Genomic DNA, 23,620 nt, shown 5'->3' on the forward strand with positions numbered 1-23,620 from the left:
CTTCCAATATTTAGTTATATATGCAAATTCTCAGGCCACCATAAGAATTTTTAGTCAGGCGTTCCTTTAAAACAGGTTTACTAGTTTATCTTGCAAACGAGAGGTTCTTAAAGATCTCAAAGTCTACAAATCCCCTCAACAAGAATCACCTGAGGCAGGAGTACTTTGCCCACAACAAACATGGCTCCTGCTCGCTGTTTCACGAGCCAGAGAGCAACATCCGCCCTTTTCTTGTCATATGACCAGAAACCTACTTCCGCTACGGCTCCTGGAAGGGGCCAGTCCTAGCCGTTCTCGCGTCTGTCCTGTCCCGCCGCGGCCACTCTGCCGCTTCTTTGCCCGGGCGCCTCGGTGCGCTCGGTCAACGGCCTCTGCGAGCGCTCGCCCGAGCGCCCCGGAGCCGGCGGGCGGCGGCCCTTTCTCCGGGGACGCTCCAGCAGGCCCAGGGTGAGTGCTCTACTCTCCCCATGCAGGGCTCCGGGCCTAGCGCCGCGGCAGTGACAACCCTCCTCCGGGCTGGGCGGAGCGGCCCCGGCCTTGGCCGGTCCGCAGAGCCCTACCCTGCAAATATTTGGGGCCGGCTTCTTCACCTTTTCCACCTCGGCACCTTGTTCCATTGAACAAAAAATTTAATTTTACTGGCAAAACGAAAAACACCAATTAGTTCGGGATTAGGAAACGGAAGGAAGCCTGTGTGAACTTGGATCTGGGCTTTTTCGGGCATTTCTTCCACGGGCCCAAGCACCTCACAGTATGACCTTGAGTCGGTCGCGTTTAAGAGTAACTGTTTAGTGTAAAATCCATGTAACTAGAGAAAGGCCTTTGGGAGGCCCGGGGCTGGCCCTAGGATCCTTGCTCGCTGGTGGCTTTGCGGGCTATCCTCCCGCACCCCACCCTAGACTGGGGTTCCCTATAGCTCCTGACCTCCATTTGCTAAAACCTTGTTGTTATTGCAAAACAAACAAACAAAAAAAGGAACCAGCATCTCCGTCCTACTAGCTCAGGAGCGGGGCGCATTCTCTGGGAAGATCAGGGCTGTCTCTGAATTGGTGGCGCTCCCGAAGAATAAAGCTTATGCCCAGCAATGCTAAGCAGGCCTCCCGCCGGGAGCCAGTGAATGGGAATGCCCTTTTTCCCTGATGAAAACATTTGCTTCTCCCTCAGTCTCCCTCAGTAGCTACTAATGAGATTCCCCAAAGAAAAACCTTTAGGGAACGGAGGATGATTGAGCCCTATTTAGTATTTTGAACATGCAATTACATTGTTTGAGGAGTGTGTGTGTGTGTGTGTGTGTGTGTGTGTGTGTGTGTGTGTGTTTATCTGGAGGAGAGGGTTGTCCAATTTTTGGTTTTGAGAACTTGTGAATTGAGATAGCTTTTCAGTGTTGTTTCTGAGTGTACACGTTTTTTACTACTGGCAGGAACTGTGTTGGCTCCTTCCTGTCTGATAGGGCTGCCTCCTCATTTTAGGTTTACAAAGTTTTTCCTGTTACTCTCTCCTTACTGTTGCTACTTCTTTTGTTGTTAATAGATTCGGGATTGGGGTTCTCTTTATTAAGTTTTTGAGTTGTTTATAAAATTCTAGATAGAAGTCCCCTGCCAGATGTCTACCCAACAAAGATCCTGTAGAATCTCTCCACCCTTAATTTCTACAGACACTTTTTATTTTATGGGATGCCATTTGGCAGTTCTTGCTGGTGTTTCCTGAACTCCTTAGAGCCCTTTGCAGAAAGGCCTTGCCTGTTTTTACCTCAAGGTTTGGCCTGTTTTTCTCTAGCAGATTCAGAGTTTCATCAGTTCAATAGTTTTGGTTTTGTTACATATGATTATATGCATACAGCAGGTTTATGGTTCTAAGGCAGTAATTTGTGTTTTTAAAAATGAAGGCCAACTTAAAGAAGAAATTGAGTGTATTGTATGGGACCCCGATGGAATTGGAAAACATTGCTGATGTTTGGGTGTACCCCAGAAAGTGGATCTGTGGTATCAGATAGGAGTCTGAGGTGGATTTATCTCAAATTACACAGCGAAGCATGTAATGACGACAACTGTGGGAGTAAAACCTTAGCCCCAAATTAAGTTTGTTATCAAAGAATACCCAAAGTACCATAGTTTAATGAGAAAGAAAAATAATTAGGTCCTCATCTGTTTTATTGAGACATAAAAATGTAAAAGCTGAGGCAGTAGCATTAAGTCTTAGTATAACCCTTATGTGGTAAGTGACTATAACGTTATTGATGTGGCAGTTCATAACTGTCATTTTGCTCTTGTCATGAATCATAATGTAAATATCAGAAAAGTGACCACTGTGATAGATGGGGTGGAGCCCCTCAGGCTGAGAACCACTACCTTACATGGTGACTGGCGGAAGCCTGTTCTATCACATTAAAATGTGATACATTTTTCTTTGTTTATTTTCTTTCTTAGTGTAAAGTTGTAGATCTTTATGGCTTTTATTTGAAGATTTTCCAGCTAAGTCCCTAATAATGGTATCATCTAGTTTCTCAGTCAATGTTCTTCTCCCTCAGGGATAAAAGTGGCTCTCAATCTAGCACATGCGCATTGGAGCAATTTAAGGAGTTAGTATGAAGCACAGAAGCAGATAGTGCCAAATAGCAAGCCTGCTGTTTCACATTTGTAAGTAAGATTTTCTTTGTCTTTGTTTTCTTAGTCTTCAAGCCATCTGTGTGTGTCGGTTCCTTAAAAAGCAGACATTTGGGCAAAAAGAATAAAATAAGCTAGTTGACAGTCACAATCCAACTAGGCTTAGCGCACTTAACAGTATATACTCTAAGGAGTATACTGTATTGCTTGATTCCTAGTGTACAGAATAACTCTGCGATTAAGACATTTACACTGACTTTGGTGCTGTGTTGCTCTTTTAATATGGGTCTCTGGGAATTTAGTGTAATCTGGCCGCCTTTTCAGGAACCCATCAGTTATACATGACGTTGTTAGGCAACCTCAAACACGTTTACTTTTACCCTTGAGGGGGGTTTTTTGATGATTTTTAAAGTCTACTAGAGTATGGTTAGAGGGGTTTTCTGGTAGCCATCCTTCTCCCCATCTGACGTCACATTTGTTTCTGTAATGATGGAACTTTCATTTACCCTGGTTGCAAAAATCACGAAATGGAGACTGTGCTTCAAGCCATCTTTCTGACTTATGAGGTACCGTAGAGTGAGAGTTAACGTTTGAAATGCGGTTCCTCAGACAGAGCCATTTTGAGTAATTTCGTTACCTTTGTTCATAGTTCTCTTCTAAAATGAATTGTTGAAGTACTGATTTTTATTCTTTCTTTCTTACAGCTGGAAAAGCAGTGTCCGTGTTGTTATGTTCACCTCCAAAAACAGTTGAGATCTGTAGGGAAGTGTGTAAAGTAAGCAACCGCAGGGTAGCAGTGCCCATAGCTATTGTAGACGTTAAAATGAGTGTGAAAACGGGCAGTGAGACATCACTAGGAAGGTCAGTGACATTTTTTTCAGTTGAGCTGCTATCGTAGGTTTGACAGACAGTAGCTTGAGAGCTGCTTGCCATAAGATAACCACACTCTTTATGCTTTTCTTAGCATTTTTTATTTGGGGGCCAGTCATTCTCCCAACTACACCTCCCTGGATGGAGCCATGGATCCCTCTCCAATTTAGAAGCTCACTCAATGCATTTACTAGTTTTCCCTCAAAGATATTTGATGCTTCTCAAAACTACAAGTATGAGTACAAAATTAAATATGGGTTAAGAATGTGAATGTTTAACCACCTTAAACGAATGTGTACATAAAGGGCTTATTGATATAATCCACATATTTAGTATTTATTGGCTGTCCTTCATTAGATTCATGTGCAGTAAGAAGTTTTGATTTGCATTTTGTGATTTTGAGGGAGCTATGCTTTTTGGGGGGGGGGGGTATTGAGCCTTAGCCTTATTTACCTTTAGAATCTGGTTTTCATTGTTGAAAGGCTTCATTTCATGCATGATGTCAATTTCTGATTGCATTGCTGTTAAGTCCAGGCAAGTGTTTCCCACAGAATTAGGAGTTTTTTCTTTTCAGTTTTAGAGATTGAACCAAGGCTTCCTGCATGTTAGGCAAGCATGCTGCCTCTGAGCTATGTTCTTAGCCTCCTGACTGGGACTTTGTAGCTTTATTTCGGGCATTTTTGAATGATACGGAGTGTGCATATGAGCTTGCACATGGAGAGTGTTTACGTGTGCATTCGTGTTGCATTTGTGTAGTACTTTAGAGACCTGCTCCTAATCGACATCGTCAGGGTTCGCTTTCGGATGATAAGTCAGAAGCTTTATGTTGAGAAACGTGTTTTGTTTGCTCTTTTACTTTCCTTCTACAAATGATAAGGGTTCCTTTTGTTCTTTCTGCTGTAAGGCATTGTCTTCTGACATGGCTGCATAGAGGAGATTGACATCTTAACGCTCAATTATCCTGATCTTAATATTTTCCTTCTGTAGGGTGAGTGGGGCGGCATTTCCTTCTCCCACTGCTGCTGAGATGGCAGAAATTAGCCGAATTCAGTATGAAATGGAATACACCGAAGGTATTAGTCAGCGAATGAGGGTCCCGGAAAAATTAAAAGTAGCACCACCAAATGCTGACCTGGAACAAGGGTTCCAAGATGGAGTTCCAAATGCCAGTGTGATAATGCAAGTCCCGGAGAGGATCGTGGTTACAGGTATCACACACTTGACCCCAAGTCTCCCAATAAATCTTTGTGTTATTTATTTTTATAAACATTTTGGGTTTTTCAAAATATTATTGAGAGGTATTTTCACAAGTCTTAACAAATGCATGTAACCTCCACAGTCCAGTACAGAACACTGTTGCCGCCTCAGAAGGCTTCTTGTAGCAGTCAGGGTCTCCTTTCTGTACATAGACAATAGATCTGCCTCTCAGAGCCTCCTATAAATGGAGCCCTATACTCGACTCTGCTTTGGCTTTTTTTGCTAAGAGTAATTTTTCCTTCTACTTTTTTCCTTCACCTGCTGGGCTTTAAGCTAGTGTCATGTGTGTTTTAAGAAAATACAGCCCTCTCTGTATTTTTCATTGCTGAGTCGGGCTTTGAGTTTCCCATGCTACCCCTGAATTTGCCCTGCAGAGCCTGCAGACCTGTCAGTCATCCTTCTGCTTCAGCCTTCGGAACTGCTCTGGGTACAGGCCTGCCCCACCAAACCCAGTTCAACTTTTCACTTTGTTTTTACACTGGACGGAGACTGAGCGCACGCTCAGCATCCTCCTGCCTCAGCTCCTGAGTGCTGCAGTTGCAGGCTGAGCTTGCTTGCTTGACTAGGTAATGATTTAAGATTATTTCACATGTTTGTAAGTTATTATCTGTTCATTCCACCTGATCGTTAAATAGTAATATCCTGTGTAGGTACAGTATCGTTGGTTTATCCATTTATCTAACGGGCAATTTGTATTGTTTACTTTCTGAGATTCATAGGATGAGAACATATGAATATTCATGTAGAGACTTTTAGGAGGACATATACCTTCAAGTCTCTAGAAGTGAACGGCTGTATGATAAGTTATATTTAACTTTTCCAGATGTTGACAGATTACAAATGGTGTGCAATGTTTATTTTCTGTCAGTGACATTTGAGAGTTTTGATTGCTTTACATCTATTTCCCTGGTAATTGATAATTTTGAACATTTATGTATGTGTTTCTCTGTTTAGTTCTTTTTTTTCTGTTACTATGGTAAAATACCATGACCGGGCAACTTACAAAAGGAATGGTTTATTTGAACTTATGGTTCCAGAGGGATAAGAAATCTATCACTGTCATTGTGGGAGGCATGGTACTGAGCAGACGTGGTGGCTGAAACAGCAGGCTGAGAGAGCACATCTAGAACTGCAAGCCCAAAGCAGAGAGAGACAGAAAGAACGGGGACACTGGGAATGGAATAAGGCTTTTTATGGCAAAGCCCCCGACCCCATCCTTTCATTTCCAACACCCCTCCATGCAGAACTTCCCAAATAGTGTCATCAACTGGGGAACAAATGTTCAGCTGACCAAGACTACAGGAGACACTTGTCATGAAAACCATCACATTTGGAAGCATGTATTCAAATGTTTTGCCAATTTGAAATGTTCAGTGTTAAGAGAATTTTTTTATAGACTTGGAGACGGGTTGCTTGAGTTGTTTGTTTTGGACACACACCTATGATAATTTCTGGACCATGGTATTAAATATTTGTGAAATATCAAATGTCAAAAAGAAACTATTGCTGTCAGTAAGTTGTAATATAAACCTGACAGGATTAAAAACCACCATCATGAAATTACATACACACACACCTGTTTTTTCCTTTTTGTTCCCTAGGAAATAATGAAGACATGTCATTTTCAAGACCAGCAGATCTTGACCTTATCCAGTCCACTCCCTTTAAACCGCTGGCACTGAAAACGCCACCACGCGTGCTCACGCTGAGTGAGAGACCACTAGACTTCCTGGATTTAGAAAGACCACCTCCAACTCCTCAAAGCGAAGAGGTGAGTTAGCACTGCCTATGGTTTAAAGTTAAAGAGTTCAGTGAGTGAGCACAGGTAAGCTCTAGATGACGGAAGCTTTCCATATGGAAATGCCAGTATTAGTTGATTTCACAGTTCCTCAAGTAAGGTCTTCTGGGTTTGTTTGTTTGTTTGTTTTCCTAATTTAACAGTTATGTAGTGGGAAAGTGAAAATCTTGGAACAAGTATTGCTCCCATTCACATAGACTTAAATGGAGAACAGTGTAAATGTCACACCTGCAGTGATACAGCCTTAAAGTTTGGTTGTTTTTGTTCTCTGTAGTGCTGAAGATTGAACCAGCACTTGAACATGCTGGGCAAGTGCTTTACCACTATGTTCCTGTGAAAGGACAAGTTGTACTAGGAAATAATGAATGTGTCTTTCTATTATCAAATCACCTGGCAAACAAAGCTAGGAAAACTGTTTTCTCCTGACACTACCATTCCTGCGGCTTGAGGACAGGTTTCCACTGAATTGGTACCATTGATGCCCTGTTGATATAAACTGAGTAGTAAAATGGATGCAAAAGGCATTAACAGTGAATTAAAGTCTTGCCAGTGCCATTGATTTGAGACCACTATTGAAGTTTCTGTTCTTGAAGACAATATGCATACATACATTTTTAAATCAAAACTGGTACTCCTCTGTCTGCTTGGATTTTTTTTTCATGCATTCCTTTCCAAAAAGTAGGCATGTAAACCAGGTTAGAGCAATTCCTAGTACTGGGTCATGCTGTTTTTTTTAATTTAGTTTCTGTTTAGGTAATTGAAGGGATGTGTTCATAGATGCCAATACAAAAATCCTGAATATTTGCTTATTGATATATATTTGAGTACTATATTTGAGTGTTAATTATGGCCAAAAAGTGCCTAGTAACTTGTAAATTTTTTATTTGGCAACCATATTTTGAGATTTTTGTATGAGAAACAGTACAAGAAAAATAAATAATAATGCCTGCCCTCTGGAAGTTTACATCTGCATAGTCTCAGAAGGACAGGGGTGAGGTGATGAGAAGACATTGATACACACAGAAAGGAATCAGTGACTTTCAATATGTGTGCTTGCTAAATTTATATTAACTAGACACTGAGTAGAGTCTTATGAGAAGAGGGAATTCCAATTGAGAAAATGCCTGCATAACCTTCTTAAGATTGAGCCACAGGCAAACCTGTAGGGCATTTTCTTAAATAATGATTGATGGGAAGGCCCAGCCCATGTGGGTAGGATTACCCCTGGGCTAGTGGTCCTGGGTTCTATAAAAAGCAGACTGAGAAAGCCATGAGGAACAAGCCAGTAAGCAGCACTCCTCCTTGGCCTTTGCCTCAGCTCCTGCCTCCAGGTTCCTGCCCTGCCTCAGCTCCTGTCCTGACTTCCTTAAGTGATGAAGTGTGATGTGGAAGCATGAGCTTTTCCTCCACAACTTGCTTTTGCTCACGGTGTTTCATTAAAGCAACAGTATCCCTAAGCAAGACAAAACACTGCTTGGCAATTCTCTGTCCTGGCATTAACAAAGAGCTGTGCAGTGGCTACAAGCACAGGACCTGAGACTTGATGCCTGCGTCATGGACATTCTCAGGGTTCTCGGGAAGATCTGGCTGTGCAGCTCAGGAGGCGGAGGCTCTAACATGGACGCTACATCTGAAAAGGAACAACCCTAGGCAGCTCAGGCCAGTGTTAGCTCTTTCAGATGTGAAAAGAAGGCTGCAAAGAAGAGTTAGAGATTATGTCTGTATAATTTTATACCTCAAAAAATATATTCAAGCTAGAGATTTGGAACCTATCATATCCTATCTGCCAAGCAGCAGTATGCTTTGAAAAGATTATTTATAACTGCCAAAAGCTTTTTGAAAGCTTCACTGAAGCACAAAGACCAGAACCTATAGGACAGGTTGTAATAGCTTTTGCCCAAATTAGCTATTCCTACCTCAGAGAAGAACACCATAATGAAACCACTTATAAAATAAATCGGAAGAGCACCGAACCCCAAATACAGCCAGAAGTGCCAGGTGGTCTAGAAGGAGCAATGTCAGTTAGCTTATGTAAGCCATGCGCCAATCTTGGAAGACAAGAAAAGAATGTTTTCAAAAAGGGAACTTTTGTTCAACCAGCTTAAACCTAAGCTGTTCAGTAGCATCCACAGGTGTCAAGTCCTACATCAGTCTTTCTCAGATGCATAGCCAGTTTCTCAGTTACTAAGCCAAGGGTTAGAAACTATCCAGCTAAAGCAGACATAGATTGCACATAAGAGGTAATGGCCATAGAGACACACATAACACATAGCTATGTATGTCTGTCAGAAAGGTACCCTAACAAGCAGACATTCAGGACAGCAGGTGGTTATCCGTATCCCGTGGTGGCCCAGTATAATTGATAAAATCATTTTGAGAATGAGAAGCAGAAGACCATAGCTGACCTGAACTATAACAAGCCAGTCTAGTATACCCCTGAGCTTACTGATGATGAAGACACTCAGTAAAGGCTCCAGTATGTCCTGCAGTGGCTTAAACAAGTCAGAAAACTTGTGGATATGAGTTTCTTTCTATGGAAAGAGGAGCTGGGAGTACAGGAACAGATAAAAAGCAGATTTTTAAAAAGAGCATTCTTTGTGATTTTACACTGTGCACATATAAACATGATGGCGCACTGGCGTACACTTACATTCGTTGTTTAGTGACCATATCATGCCCTTGTCCTAGAGTTTGTCTTGCCATAATATTGCACCATGACCAAAACCAACTTGGGGAATAAAGGGCTTTTTCATTCACAATTCCATAAAACAGTCCATCTTCGAAAAATTGGATCAGGACTTCATAGGACCCAATACAAAGGCCATGGAGATGTGCTGATGAGTGGCTTACTGTCCAAGGCTCACTGGGACAGCTTTCTAGTAGTATCAGGACCAGCAGCCAGAGTTGTCATTGTCCACAGCGACCGTTGGCCAAGAAAATGCATCATAGGGCAGTCTGGTGGGGGATTTTCTCAGTTGAGGTTTCTTCTTCCTAGCACGTGTCAGGTTGGCATAAGACTAGTCGTAGGCAACGGTGACACACTGTTCATGTTTCTATCCCATAACTGCAATCGTTGTCTCGGCTGTTCGCTCTGTTATCAGTTACTCTTCAGTTTGGGGAACTGGTCATGTTTGGAATGGGGAGGTTGTCTACTCCAGTTGTTCTGCCCATGCTACCTCCTGCCTTTCCCTTTTGTTCCAGTCAAAGTCCCAGCAAAAGCAAGAGTTAAGCCTGCAGTAGGTAGTGCACACCTGCAACTCTAGCACTGCACAGCTGAAGCAGGAAGATCACAAATACCAGGCCAAGTTGAGCTCTATTACCTTAAAACAAACAAAAACCCTTAAAAGGGGGTGAATGTTAATACACACACACACACACACACACACACACACACACACACACACAATTTTGGTTCTCAATCTTTTTTCATTACTGTTAACTGTATTGTCTGTTTTTCTCAATTTATGACTGCTACATCACTTGTACAAACCATTGCTCTTTAAAATAGTAAACTACCATTTTAAAAAAATTGGAGATTTTAAAGTAGTGATGAACTTAGTACAAGTCTACAGAACAGCAAACAAAGGTATAAAGGGGTTTTTTGTTTGTGAATAATCACATTTAACTTTGAGATTAAATACACTGTAGGGGACTATTAATACCTTGTACATCTTCTTTCTAGTGTTGGTTGCTGTATAGCTAGACAGAAAATAACTTGTGGCCCAGCCTGGAGCTGAGGAACTTTTCCTCTCCGTGCTGCCGTGTAGAAAAGCGATTCCACTTTAAAGAAAGCAGCCGTGGCTGCCACACCAGTCAGATCCTCATCCTCCAGTACAGCAGTACTCACTATGTGTACATAAACTAGGCTTGATCATGGGTGTTACATTTTCATATTCTTAGGTTAACTCTAAAAGGGTCTTGCAGGAGGCCCCAGACGGATCTCTGTTGTCAGACAGACTCCCCCTCAGTGTGGCTTTAACACCGAGTCCCTCCTTGTTATTTACTTGTTCCCAGACCTCGATTGGCTATGTCTGTACTAAATAAGTACAGATGTTTTTTTTGTCATTCTTCCCCAAACAGTAATGTGTCATACCCATTTACACACCATGTATATTCTTATACACCATTAGTATATACCATACGTATAGAGATGTAGGGAAAGATATGTAAAATATTATACCATTTTGTGTAAGGTATTGGATGAACATCCTATAATTAACTGTATCCTGGAAAAGGTTTTCTATAGATTCAGGAAGAGGAGAGGACAGTTTTACTAAGATTGGTGTTTACTTGAAAAGAAACTAGAATAGCTTTTATTTAGAAGTTTATGAGTATTATAATGAGTATGGGACCTGTGGCTGGGGAGACTGCTAGTAAAGAGCTTGCTGTGTATGCATGAGCACCTGGGTTTGAGCCACAGGCCCCAGGACTGATCTTCACACACATGTGTGCGCACACGCACAGACAGTGGGGGGAGTAAAACTAACAAGTCTTTCCTGTCCATAATGAACAGGCTTTGTTTCTGGGTTTGCTTTTCTTAGCTCCTTGTAGTTTTGTGAGTAGCCTTGGATAGGGTCTTTTGTGTTTTTTATACAAAAATAGCTTCTAAGCTATTTAATTCTGTTCCATCCCTTTGCTTGTAACCTTAACAGATCCGAGCAGTTGGCAGGCTAAAAAGAGAACGTTCTATGAGTGAAAATGCTGTTCGCCAAAATGGACAGTTGGTCAGAAATGATTCCATGTGAGTAGAACCGTTGCATTGCATAGTTATAGATTTTCTTCTGTATCTTGTCTGTACATAACTTTTCTAAATAATTCTCATAGTTTATAAAATCTGTTTTGCAGTGATGGAAATCACTTTGTACTTGTATTTTCTATAATCATAAAAGCTGGCGATTTTGTTCATTGTGAGAGTTTTTCAGTCCTGTGTTTCTCTTCTGTGTGTCTGGCACTTCATGTAAAGTGAATATTCTTCCTCATTCACTTTGGTCAGTTTTCATGAATTCATTGGAAAACCTTTGTGATATCACACATCACGTTATTTTCTCTGGGAACTTAAGATGAAGGTCTCCTTGGAGAGTTCACAGAGTAACAAGAGCATGGTACAATGACATTCTTACAGGGTACCATAGTAAGCTGTAGTCTAGACCTGGCTGTAGGGTAGTGGTGCAGAGTGGACTCTTACGGTGGCAGGGTGTGACTGTTTTGAGTTGAAAGAAGCCTACTAGTGAGCACATTCACTGGCATCTGTAACCAGTCAGTGAGGTTATATCTCAAATGTACATTTTTGCTTGCTTTGTTGAAACTCCATTCTCTTCTGTGGGGTACAAGGGAAAGTGAGGGCTTTCATCTCTCGGAGAGTCTCTCACAGTAGCCGCAGTTATTCTGAACCATCACACAGGAAGACATTGGGTTAAAGTCAACATATGTCTCCTACATGAAAGACTGTCTGAAAGGCTCAACCATTATTAATCTGATTTTTTTAAATGACTGAATGTATGTTTTCCTGAGGTTTCTAGATGCCAGATGTCAACAGACCCATAAAACTCGATTTTCTAAAACTGTTTACAGACATACAAACAGTAAAAAGACTCCACAATGTAGTCTTATGACTAATGTGAATAAAAATAAATAAATAAATAAGCTTTAATTCAATATTTCTGTGTAGTTTTAGAGCAGCAGAATCTTCTAGTAGGCTTTCCTGCTATTTAAGTTGTAACTTGCTATTTAGGCCCATAATTGACCTTTTATATCATTAAACTGAAAGCATGGTTACTTCAGTGTTGTATCATCTTTTCACAAAGTGGATAGTATTGATGGCTGAGTTTGGATGGAGGTAACAGAAAAGGCTGTGGAAGTTCTTAACACCAGAGGTTGATGAACATGCGGTTTTCTTTTTTCCTTTAAATGGCCTTCATGGTGTTTTTTAGATGTCTAATAAGAAAGATCTGGATATTAATAAAGTTTTGCCCACTCTTCTCCTACCATTGTTAATTTTATAATTTATAATTGAATTTCTACTGAAAGCTTTCTGATTTGTAGATTGATTATGGACCATTATACATGAACTGTTGTCTGCCTCCGCTCTAGTTTATTCCACAGCTCAAGAAGACAGTGCAAATGAGCAAGGACGTGGCTTTGTTTTCTTGATCACTTTAAAGAGGCAACGAGGCTGATTGTTGTCACCTGTTAGCACAAAATGAATTGTGACAGTAGAATCATGTAGCATTTTCTCTGTTATAAAAAAAAGCTGAATATGTAAAAGAAGCATAATTATTATTTAAGGTGGCACAGATCAGATTCTTCCCCAAGAAATAAAATTTCAAGGTTCCAGTCATCGATTTCTGCACCGGAGTACACGTAAGATTTTATCTGCTCTACTTTCCCCAAGTAGGGTTGCTTTAGTTCTGCAGGCTTCTGTGAATACTAACCCATGTTACCGTGTGACTGACATATAATACCCTGACTCTGTCCTAGTTTTTCAGGATTTCTCAAACTGTCAGTGTATACTTTGTTAAATGAGGCTCAGTTGTGGAAGTTTCATATGGTTTGTGATGTAGATGAAAGGAAAATGAAATAAGTTTTGTACCCAAAGACCATGTTCTTTTTCATCTTCTGTATTTTGCTTTGGTTGGTCTCTGAGTTCTCTGCAGATTACACTTAGCAAGGGTCAGCAATCCAAATCTTGTTTTTATATTCAGCATTTTTTCTTGTTTAATTTTAGTCTTAAGTGTGGCTTGTCATTGAAATTGGTTTTGTTTTGTTTTGTTTCCCTGTAGAAAATTATGTTTGGAGCCATATTCTGAGATCACTAAACCCTTGTTTTCTATAAATATGACAAATGGTGTGAAAATGACTGCCCACTCCCGAAGTGTAAAAACTGAAGCAGCATATGCAAGCCTCTAGGTTCAGCATTCAAGCTGCACAGCACACGCACGTGCAAGTGAACAGTGAGTGCTGTTCCCAAACAGTGCGAAGCTACACTAGTGGCCAGTGACTCCTGTCTTGCTCTGGTCTCTACTAGGACTCACTAAATTGCCTTAGTCGTAGGACAGCAAGTTACAGTTGTCTCTTAATATTTAGGGTCCCAGAGAGTCCTGGTGTGGTGAACACACATTTGATCCAGCAGAGGAAAGTAGATTTCTTGAAGGCCAACCTTGATATGCATAGCTAGTTTCAGGTTTGTATGACAGGGTTGTATGCTAGGACATTTTCCCAGGGGAAAGTATAAATAAATATGTAAGTGTAAGAGTTTGTTTTTCAACAAAAAATGTTTTTGTCTTTTTGTTTTGTTTGTTAACTGCTTTTTCAGAGGCTAGTTCTCAACAAAGGCATTCAGCTCACAGTTTTGAGAACCAGCATTCCTACCAAAGCCTGGGGAGAGAGCTCTCCTCCTTTGAAGTTTTCTCTTGATAGCTTGCGCCAGTCACTGTGATTTTTATTGAGTTCTGACTTTGACTAGCCTTTGTGTACTTAACCCTTATGTGGAGGAGTCTGAGCATGAGGCAGAACTGTTACTAATGAATACCATGGTAACCACAAGTGCTTCTGCAGAAGTTGTTTAACTTTATGTTAAAACTAAACTTGACACTCTGCTGTTTTATAGTCGTTATTAGTGCCTTTTTATTAAATTATGTGTAAAACCATCTCTAATCAAACACCTGTTCTCGGTGCCTTGCATTATGTTTTTATATTTTACAGTAGTTGACTTGTCAAAATTAAACAATAGGAACAAATAAGTAACTAAACCTTGGATTGGTGGTGAGTAGACAGAGCTGAAAGCCCAGAATCTCTCCCTCCACTGTTGACTCCGAGGACTTGACTTCTGTTAGAGTGCTTACATTGTTTTTCTTTGCTGTTTTCTCAATGAAATTTATTGGTTAATATGTGTACAGGAGTGCCTAAAGTTGCTAAATTATTTTCTTAATATAGATAAAAATTACTAAATTATTGTCTCTAATTAAGATAATTTTGTCACCTTACACTATAATTAATCAGCTTATAGGTTACGCTGCCTGTTTTGTTTTTGCTGGGTCTAGAGGACAGCTATGTAAATGAAAGAGAAGTTAAATTTCTTACCAGTCTTTGAAACTTTAATTTTTTGTTTGATCAAATATCTTTAATAGTATTAATACTGATGATGACTTGATGTCATGATCTGGGGGCTGTAGCTTAGTAGACTATGGACTTGCTTGGCACATTTAGACTCCTGGGTTTTACTGGGGAGGAATTTTTTAAGGGATTTTATTTTGCAGGACTAAATGTCATTCTTTAGTATTCCACATAAATATTTCTGTTAAAATATTTAAAGGAATGTGAGCACAACGCAAAGTGCCCTCAATGCAGTTGTGATAAGCACAGTGTGATTCCTTTTTCTCTTAGCAACCACTTTTAACATGCCGAGCTCCTTCAGCTTGGAGCAGTACATTTGAGCCTAATGGCTGCTGTCTAGCCAAGGAAGAGAAACACAAGAATGGGCCTGCCTTACTGAGAGCCAGCAGAGCCCAGGCAGGCTCCACTGTGGGACCTCAGTTCTCCACACCAAATCTTAGCCAAACAACAGGGGGATTCCAGGAAGTTAGCCAGAAACAAAAACTGTTCCGGGCTGTGAAGGTTTTCAGCTTTGATATCTTTGAACAACTTAACACTTAGTTTTTACTTTTTCCATCAGACGTGACCAAATAAGACGTCTCAATAAGTCTGAGACGCCCCCCACCTCCCAGGGCCTCATGCATGTGAGGCAAGCATGCTACCTTTCAGCCCCAGCCCTGAGCCCAGACCTGCCTCAGCTCCACCCCTTTCCCAACTGCTCAGAAGTGGATCATGCTGCCCCTTAGTGTTGTGGGACCTCTTAGTGCACACCTGCCCCAGGGGGGACAGAGGAGAATTATGTTTGTGCCCCTGACTTAGCCACATAAAGTCATCTCATCGCCCTTCCCTGAAGCTGCTGTCTCTGAAGTGCCATCTCATTGTGCTTTGTATCAGTCAGGGCTGGAGAAATCTTGAATAAAAAAGAACTTTTTAAATTTTATATTATTTAGAAATTTTGGGGTTTTTTTGGGGGGGGGCTAGGCTACCTTGGCCAACCCACTGGCTGTGAGCATTCTTTTGAGTCTATGAGCAAGTGGTATGCTGATCTTTCAAGGGTCCCCACCCAATTGCCATGTTCAGGTGGTTTCTTCTCAGCCTGTCAGGTGGCACCCTGCAGATTCCTGGCTTGTCTGTACTCTCCGGAGAAAGGGAGCCTGTAGTGCAGCTGTTTTGATACTGAATATTGACGAGAGACATTTTGAATAAAGAACCAGTCCCTAAAAAAATATTTCTGTTAAGTTAAAAGTTAAGGATCATATAAGTTTTTCTTATGTATGACAGAGTCAACATTTTATGGATCATGAAATCTTAGAATTTGAAGAGATATGTTGATTTTTTTAATTTTAAGTATATTTTTATTTATTGATTTTTCTGACATGCATTAAAATTAATGATTATGAATATAGTGAGTGCCTGTAGATTATTTTAGAATCCAACCTTCTGTTCATTCCATCTTAAGCATTCTTTGCCATTTATCTGAAGCCAGTTTATGTTTATTTTATAAGATGCCCACTTCATTTCCCATGTGTACTTTGAGATTCTTTCTCCTCCTTTCGTTTCTTGCTTTTTCTTTCCTCCTTCGTTCCACTCCTTCCACCTGCTCACCTCAGGTATGCTGAGTACGTACTCTACTAGTGTCCTCAGCTTACTGTTTGAATTTAAATAGTAAATAACTTTTTTCTGTTTTAATAGACAACAATCCACTAAACTTTAGTAGAAATTTAGAATCCATTCATTGTTGCTTTGAGATTCAAAATACTAAAAATAAATAATTCGCTCATTCTATAACTAGGTTACTTGTTAATATGATACTCAACAATGCTCATTGTGAACCCTAAAATCAAAGAAACAGTACTAATTTAAAGCCTGCTTAATGAAATTTATCCAGTTTTGCTGGTAGCTTTAATAAAAAGTTTATTTTTCCCAAACCCGTAGCTCAGTGGAGGTGATATGCATTGGAATTTCCTTCCTCCTTTATTGCAGTTTCGGTCTGTCTTTCCGTCTTTGCCAATCTCTCTGTCCCTTTGTTTCAGCCCCAAAGGGGGAAGGGTGACTTGACTACAGGTTTCTCCCTTGTAAGCCTCACCTCACCCCCTTATTCCAGTCTCCAGTATCCAGGTTGCTAGTGACCCAGAACTTAAGTTTACAGTCCTTTCCCTAGTGACATGCATGATCTCAGCCTGGCTTCTCACACACAGATGCTTCAGGTCTTCCTTGTTCTGTCTGAAGGACATGTAACTGCATCCCTGCACATGGACTGCACTCCCGTCACTCTAGAGTTCCCTGTTTGCTGTTCCTGCTCCCCTGCCCCAGCTATTTTATGGATCGGGTTATACACTAACTTTTTTTTCTTTTCTTTATTTATTTACTTAATTATTTTATATATAAGTACACTGTAGCTGTCTTCAGACACACCAGAAGAGGGCATCAGATCTCATTACAGATGGTTGTGAGCCACCATGTGTATGCTGAGATTTGAACTCAGGACCTCTGGAAGAGTAGTCAGTGCTCCTAACCACTGAGCCATCTCTCCAGCCCCAATACACTAACTTTTTTATGTATGTATGTATGTATGTATGTATGTATGTATGTATGTATGTATGTATATATGTATGTATGTATTTCTGTATGTACATATAATTATACATTGACGTGCATGTGTGTATGGGGGAAATATATTTTAGAAGACTGCCAGTCTCTAAACTGATATCTAAAATCTTTAGTTTGTCTTGACATCATGAGGCTTTGTTTTAGAATTTTTGTATGTGCCAAGATTTAGCTTAGATTTTTCTCTTCTAAGTAGTCTTTGGAAAGCAGTTTTTATATTTATTGTACCTTTCTCTTTTGATCAGGAAGACACTAGAAGTTATTCATAAAACTTTTGAAACTGAGGTTGTTAGATGACAATAACTATCCTTTCAAAAAAAGTTTCTACTTTTTAAAGTTTTAGTTTCCAGACTAGTATATGTTAGGGGGAAAGATTATGCATGTAGAAGATTTTTCATGTATACAGCTATTAATCGAGGTTCTGCCTTTTCTTTTGAATGTTTTACACAGAAAGTAAGATTAGTCTAGCTATGGTGGTCCATGCTTTTAGTTTCTGCTGAAGCAGAGGCAGGTAGAACTCTGTGAGTTTGGGGCCAGCCAGGGTTAAAAAGCAAAACCTGTCTCAAAAGGAAAACAAAATTTAAAAACTATTAGCCTTGTGCTTTGCTCCTTGGAACTATTGAAGTAACATCTCAGGGTCGTGGCCTTCTTTCTGTAATAAGGACATGCCTCACGTCCATGAGTCAATCAGTTTCCCAGGCTTCAATACTGAACAGCTCTCTAAAGATACCAACACAGATGCCAAGAATTTAGGCCAGAACTGTACAGATAGCTTTATCTAAATATGGTCAGTGCACAAACAAAAAAAAAAAAGAAAAAACTTTTACATGAAGGAATAATTCAATTATTGTCCCTCAGAAGCCAAGAAGTAGATGCTCATCAGCCATCGTGATGACTTAAATGCCCTTGTCTTCCTTCAGTGTATTCTCAGACCTGGAATGTTTCATGTTTCAGAAATTAAGCTAATTAAACTAAACAGTCAAAATGTAACTACAAATTTTTGAGGTTCTAGTTTATCATCTAATTCATTTCTCATAAATTCAGTTTGCCTTGTTGTCTTTGTGAAGTATTTAAAATGCTGTCTTGATGGAATCATGCTGGATTTGTGTGTTTATATGTAGATGTTTACATAACAGAATTTAGTATCCCGCTGTGTCATCGTAAGTCATGTGATTCTTAGGCGCTTGCTTCACTGAATTGCCATGTATGTATAACACTGACTAAACAGTGCCTCCTCTCTCCACACCAAGCCCTGAGCACACTCATTGCTGGATTCTTTCCCTCTAAGTTGTTCCTTCTGCTCCAATTGATACTTAGAATTTCAAACCTATAAGTGTTACATAGAGCTGCTTTTTAATGTCTTCTGTTTGACTGTTCTCTTGGGATAGATTAAGGGTGGGAAATGTGGGCAAGAAAAGAGATGACAAACTGCTCTGCTGAAGTTTCATGAAAATCTGACTTGCGTGTTTTTCTCTTCATTTGCTGTGCTTATGTGAACAGTGTGACACCATCACCACCACAGGCTCGGGTCTGTCCTCCCCATATGCTACCTGAAGATGGAGCTAATCTTTCCTCTGCCCGTGGCATTTTGTCGCTTATCCAGTCTTCTACTCGTAGGGCTTACCAGCAGATCTTGGATGTGCTGGATGAAAACCGCAGGTGATTGGTCAGCAGTGGCCTTGCCACTTTGTTGCATACGTGTTGGCTCCTTATTTAGTGGACTGTGGTGTTGTCTTTTTTCTTTGCTCCTTTTAGTCTCTCTCTAAGATGCAATGGTTTGAAATGGCTTGCTTGCTTTCTTTTAATTTAAAATTATTGTCCAAAATTCACATTTCACAAGATTATAGCTGGCCCTCAGTTGTGGAAGATTCTTAGTCTGTACATAGGAAATGTAACAACTTTTTTCCAAAGGCTTTGCTGACCTATTCTAAGTGTTTGGTTCCCTTTGGAAATATATTAAAGGGACTGCTGGTCTGAGTGTGGCATCTGGAACTAAGGCATACTACTTGTCTTCAGTCTTAATTTAATTACCTATACTCGTGATAGGCATGAACTAATAAAGCAGGTAGAAGATGTTGCAGTAGCTCCCAATACACTTCCCTGTCCATTGTGAATTTTGGGCCCATGTGAGAAATTCTGTGTTCTATTACCATTTTTGGATAATGCTGGTATTTCTCAGTATATTCATAGATAATACCTTACTTTTGAACATCTTCAAGTAGTATTATTAGAATTACACTTTAGCTTCTTTAAATAAGCATTTTTTTCCCCAATCACTTAAATTACTTTGTTCTTTGCTTCATTACGTTACAGTGTTTTAAGAAGACAGAGTCCCAGAGCTTTGTTGAAATCATGTGGGAAAGTCAATACGCTTTACTCCAGTGCGGCACATTGGTCTAGTGGCTATGAAAGTCAGGGTGAAGTTTTCTTCTTATTAGACTCTTAGTGTTTGCATTTTTTTCAAGAAAACCCAATAGATTCAGCTTTAATTTCTTACCTTGGTGTGTCTCTGGCTCACTCGGAACAAATTTCTTTTTGTGCCTTTAGTCCTGGCAGACCCAGGTTTTCACCTGCACCAGGAGTGTCTGGACTATTCACGTTGAATCCAGGGCCTTCTCTGTCTCCCTAGGTGAAGATAATGGTGTATATTTGGGCCATTGAACATCACACTATAGTAAAAAGGGCTTTGAGGCCCATGGATCAAAGGGGAATATTAAATACTGGACATGTTTATATATGCATGCATATATATATACTTCTATAGTTGTGGTTTGTTTTTTTTCTTCCAAGTGTTTAGAGTCCCATTTCTGCTCTCTGAAACTTCATGAACTCTGGCTGTTTGAAAACGATTAGCAGGAGCAGGTTTCAGAAGAAACAGTACAGCTATAGGGAATCTCTCAGATTCATACTTGACTCCTCCACTAAACAGCTAACTACATGTTGGCCTTAAGCATATAATACAAACTGTGTCTCTTCTCTGGCCCCCCTTTCCTCATCTGTTAAGAAGAGGAGAAGGAGATTATACTTGGCTGATTAGATTATGTGTCTAGTCTTCTGCCCTGCACTGTTATTTCAGATGTGAGCTGGTGTTTCAGAATGTTCTCCTGTTATATAGGAAATCCTTGGAGGGAATGAGCAGAAAGCCCCTGGCTCTAGGAGGGAAAATCAGTAAAGACTCTTTCCACCTTTCTCTTTCAAACATTTCTTTTCCACCAGATATTTTAACTTTTTTGTTATGGTCACTCCTTAGGAGAGATCATGTCCGATGCTACTGTAGTGAAAACATCTGAGGAAAACACAGTTTCTACATGTTCTGTAGGTGAAGTCATGGTTATGACAGTTACAGCCTCCTGCCAGCATGTCCACAGCTCAGATGCAATGATAAGGAACTTTGCAGATGTGTAGTTTTTGTTTTTTGTTTATTTTTCTTTATGGTGGGGGAAAAGTTGTCTAAAGTTCAAGCATTCAAATTCTAAAATCTTACCAGTGTAAAATTTGTATGCTTTTACTATAAAAATCTATTTGGAACACTAGGTGGACTTAAAAAAAAATTTTTTTTTACATGATAGTATCTTAATGACTTTGAATTTATCGTATTAACCCAAATAAACTTTCTAAAATCAAAGAAAGAGCTGAGTGTGGTAGCTCATACCCCTAATGTCCAACACTTGGGAATCTGAGACAGGAGACTTGCTTTGAGCTCAAAGCCAGCCTGGCATATAGAGTAAAACTTTGAATCCAAAAAGCACAGAAGAGCTGGGTGTGGTGGCACATGCCTTTAACCCCAGCAACACTTAGGAGAAAGAGTCACAGGCCACCCAGGGCTCCGTAGTTTGTAGACACAGCCCCTGACCTGGGATTCCAACAGTGAGGTTCTCCTTGGCCTGGACAGTACTTTCATCACTGAGAGTTTGGGTTTTGATTCATTTTGTTTTCATTGTACAAAGTTTTATCAGAATTTTAAATGCCAAATCAGTTTTTGTTTTTATTATGGAAAAGTTTGGCCTTATTTTTTCAAAGAAATTGGAATGTGAAATTTGGATAATGTTCTTGCATGGTTATAAAATAAAACTGCTTATACAGTGTTCAGTGCTTTTATGTTCCTTGCTGTTCACCTTTTTTCCTTTTCTGTTTTATTGCTCTGGGCCGTCATGCTAATGCAGTATCTTTGCACCGGGACTGCACATTAAATACAGCAAGTTTAAACCAAAGCTATTTGTCAGAAAAAGCAAGAATTTTCTGTTTGGTTTTTTTTATTGTAAAATGATGCAGACTCCTAGTTTCTCGGCATAAGAACAACTTTTAGTGTATGGGTCAAGGGCACTGTACACTGCACTGGGTTTTCTGTTTCTCTGGTGAACTTGGTATAGGTCATCTAAACAGAGGTAGGCATGAAAATCAAGTGACTTGTAGGTGTTGTTACAAAGCCCATACATACGAGTTGGTGCTATACATTATGAAAACTGACCAAAAAAAAAAAAAAAATCAGGAAGGAAAACCTGGTGTTCTTTGCCCAGTGTAGCAGCAGTGAAGCGCTTTAAGATTTGTCCTTTGCTGGGCGGAAATTACCCTTCTCTTTTATACTTGTTAGAGCTGCACATCTCATACCCAGTGTGAAATATAAACATCTTCTAAAGAAGCTTAGTCTGTTATGTATGAAACATTGTTAAGTGTTGATATATGAGTTGTGCAAAAGCTTCATTTGGAGAGAGGGTGGCTTGATTATTTTTAGTTTTTCATTAGCAAGTTGTACTAGTTTTTAAATGAGTGGACTAAGAAATCAATGTATGAATGGTTTATATTTTTGGCAAGTATCCATAAAATATGTAACATAAGAGACTATAATTCATATAGTATCTGTTATAACTTCTTCATAAAAATGTTTAATTTTCAGCCCTCCAATCAACCTGTTTACTTTAATAGCTGATAATTTTGTAGAAGAGAAATGCATTCTTTAATTTAGACCATTTATTTACTCAAAAATGTCAGTATACAAATTAATTAAATTGAGTAGCCTTAGATTTTTCCCTTTTGTGATTCTAATTACAGAATACACTATTGAACTTTTTTTTAACATTAAATCATTCTTATGGTAAAAACTGGTGCTTGAATGAAGTTTCTAATTTTCCAAATACCTGTCTAATTTACTTTTATATTATATGTATCAATTGCCAGTGTGAGAAGACAAAATGAGATACGTTATGAAAGGTAACTGTATTGTTTTCTCGCTCTGCATTTGTAAAGGAAATCTCTGTGGTGGAGTACAGTCAATATGGTAGATCATTTTGGCCCTATTAACACACACTTTTAAAAAAGAACTTGAAGAAGCACTTCATTGGCCATTCTCATATTTTTATAACTTAAGTAACTTCAGTGTATAGTTTTCTTAATTCACAAACCAGACCTTAGAAAGACTTTAAAACCTATCTGAAAAGAAAAAAAAATGTCTGAAAAATATGCAATTCATCCGTGTTTTAAAGCAAGCAGAATGAGCCAAACCTTTCTCTCCCTCAGATCTGTTAATCCCTTGTACTGGGCTCCAAAAATATCCCCACGTACTGGTAGTCACTTTAGGGTGTGTAGAAACTCAGTGCTAAATTTTCCCTCTGTTGACTGAGTTTGTTTTGAAGTCATTTTTAGGGCTAGAATTGTAGATCAGTTGGAGAACCTGATTAGCACCGAGGAGTCCCCAGCTGTGATCCCCAGCACCACAGGAAGTAGGTGCCAGAGTCTTCCTCGGTCCCACAGAACTCGGGACCAAACTGTGCTAAGTTCCACCTTGTGTCACAAGAAGAAAGGGAAGAATTAAAAACAAAAAGGAAAATAGTAGTTTATATTCTACAGCTGTAACTACGTCAGAAGAAGACAGAAATGTGTTTCTAGACCCTGTGATGATTGCCATTATACTTAGGCTGAGGCAATCCTGATTAGGTACTTAGAGAATACTCAAGTATGGACCTTCTCATCTTTCCGATTAGTAAACATTGTTATTTTAAGGGAAGTTAACTGGTGAAGATTTGGAATCTGTTTCTTGATTTTGGCAAATTTAATTGGAAGGGTTTCAACTGAACCATGTAGAGAACTGACTGTCTTCTCACACCAATGCATGTATTGAGACTAAATGACGAGCCCCCACAAAGTTTTCCAGTGCACCTTGGTCCTCATGCAGCAGCCCTGTATGTCATTCCTGGTTGTCTCAAGCTCCACTCACTCACAGACTGACTTCACATCTGCAGTCTCACCATCTGTTCTCAGCTCAGTGTTGAAATGAGATACAGCTGCATTGAGACATAGAGCTTATCTGACTAACGAGAACCCATGAAGCGAGAGGGAAGGGATTATGGGCAGTGGGTATTCCTTTAAACGCCTAGTTTATATTTATGAGCAACCATGA

At 39.8% G+C, this 23,620-nt stretch overlaps 1 protein-coding gene across 16 annotated transcripts in view; it reads left to right on the forward strand.

The window, feature by feature from the left end:
* Positions 1–301: 301 nt before the first annotated feature.
* Positions 302–23,620, forward strand: part of MFF (mitochondrial fission factor) — a 28,709-nt gene continuing 5,390 nt past the window's right edge. For 2 of the 16 annotated variants that reach the window (XM_080932983.1, XM_080932984.1), the window contains exons 1-7: positions 302–447; positions 2,528–2,636; positions 3,308–3,464; positions 3,568–3,706; positions 4,461–4,681; positions 6,332–6,501; positions 11,181–11,269. In XM_080932983.1, coding sequence (XP_080789109.1) covers positions 3,615–3,706; positions 4,461–4,681; positions 6,332–6,501; positions 11,181–11,269 — 572 coding nt within the window. In that variant the 5' untranslated portion in view covers positions 302–447; positions 2,528–2,636; positions 3,308–3,464; positions 3,568–3,614. Of the gene's footprint in view, positions 448–2,527; positions 2,637–3,307; positions 3,465–3,567; positions 3,707–4,460; positions 4,682–6,331; positions 6,502–11,180; positions 11,270–12,813; positions 12,889–18,726; positions 18,886–22,401; positions 22,435–23,620 lie in introns of all 16 variants that reach the window. The other 14 variants (XM_080932977.1, XM_080932990.1, XM_080932985.1 and 11 more) reach the window with 14 other exon arrangements.

The sequence above is a fragment of the Micromys minutus genome (assembly GCF_963924665.1).
Source record: "Micromys minutus genome assembly, chromosome: 19".
Classification (NCBI taxonomy): domain Eukaryota; kingdom Metazoa; phylum Chordata; class Mammalia; order Rodentia; family Muridae; genus Micromys; species Micromys minutus.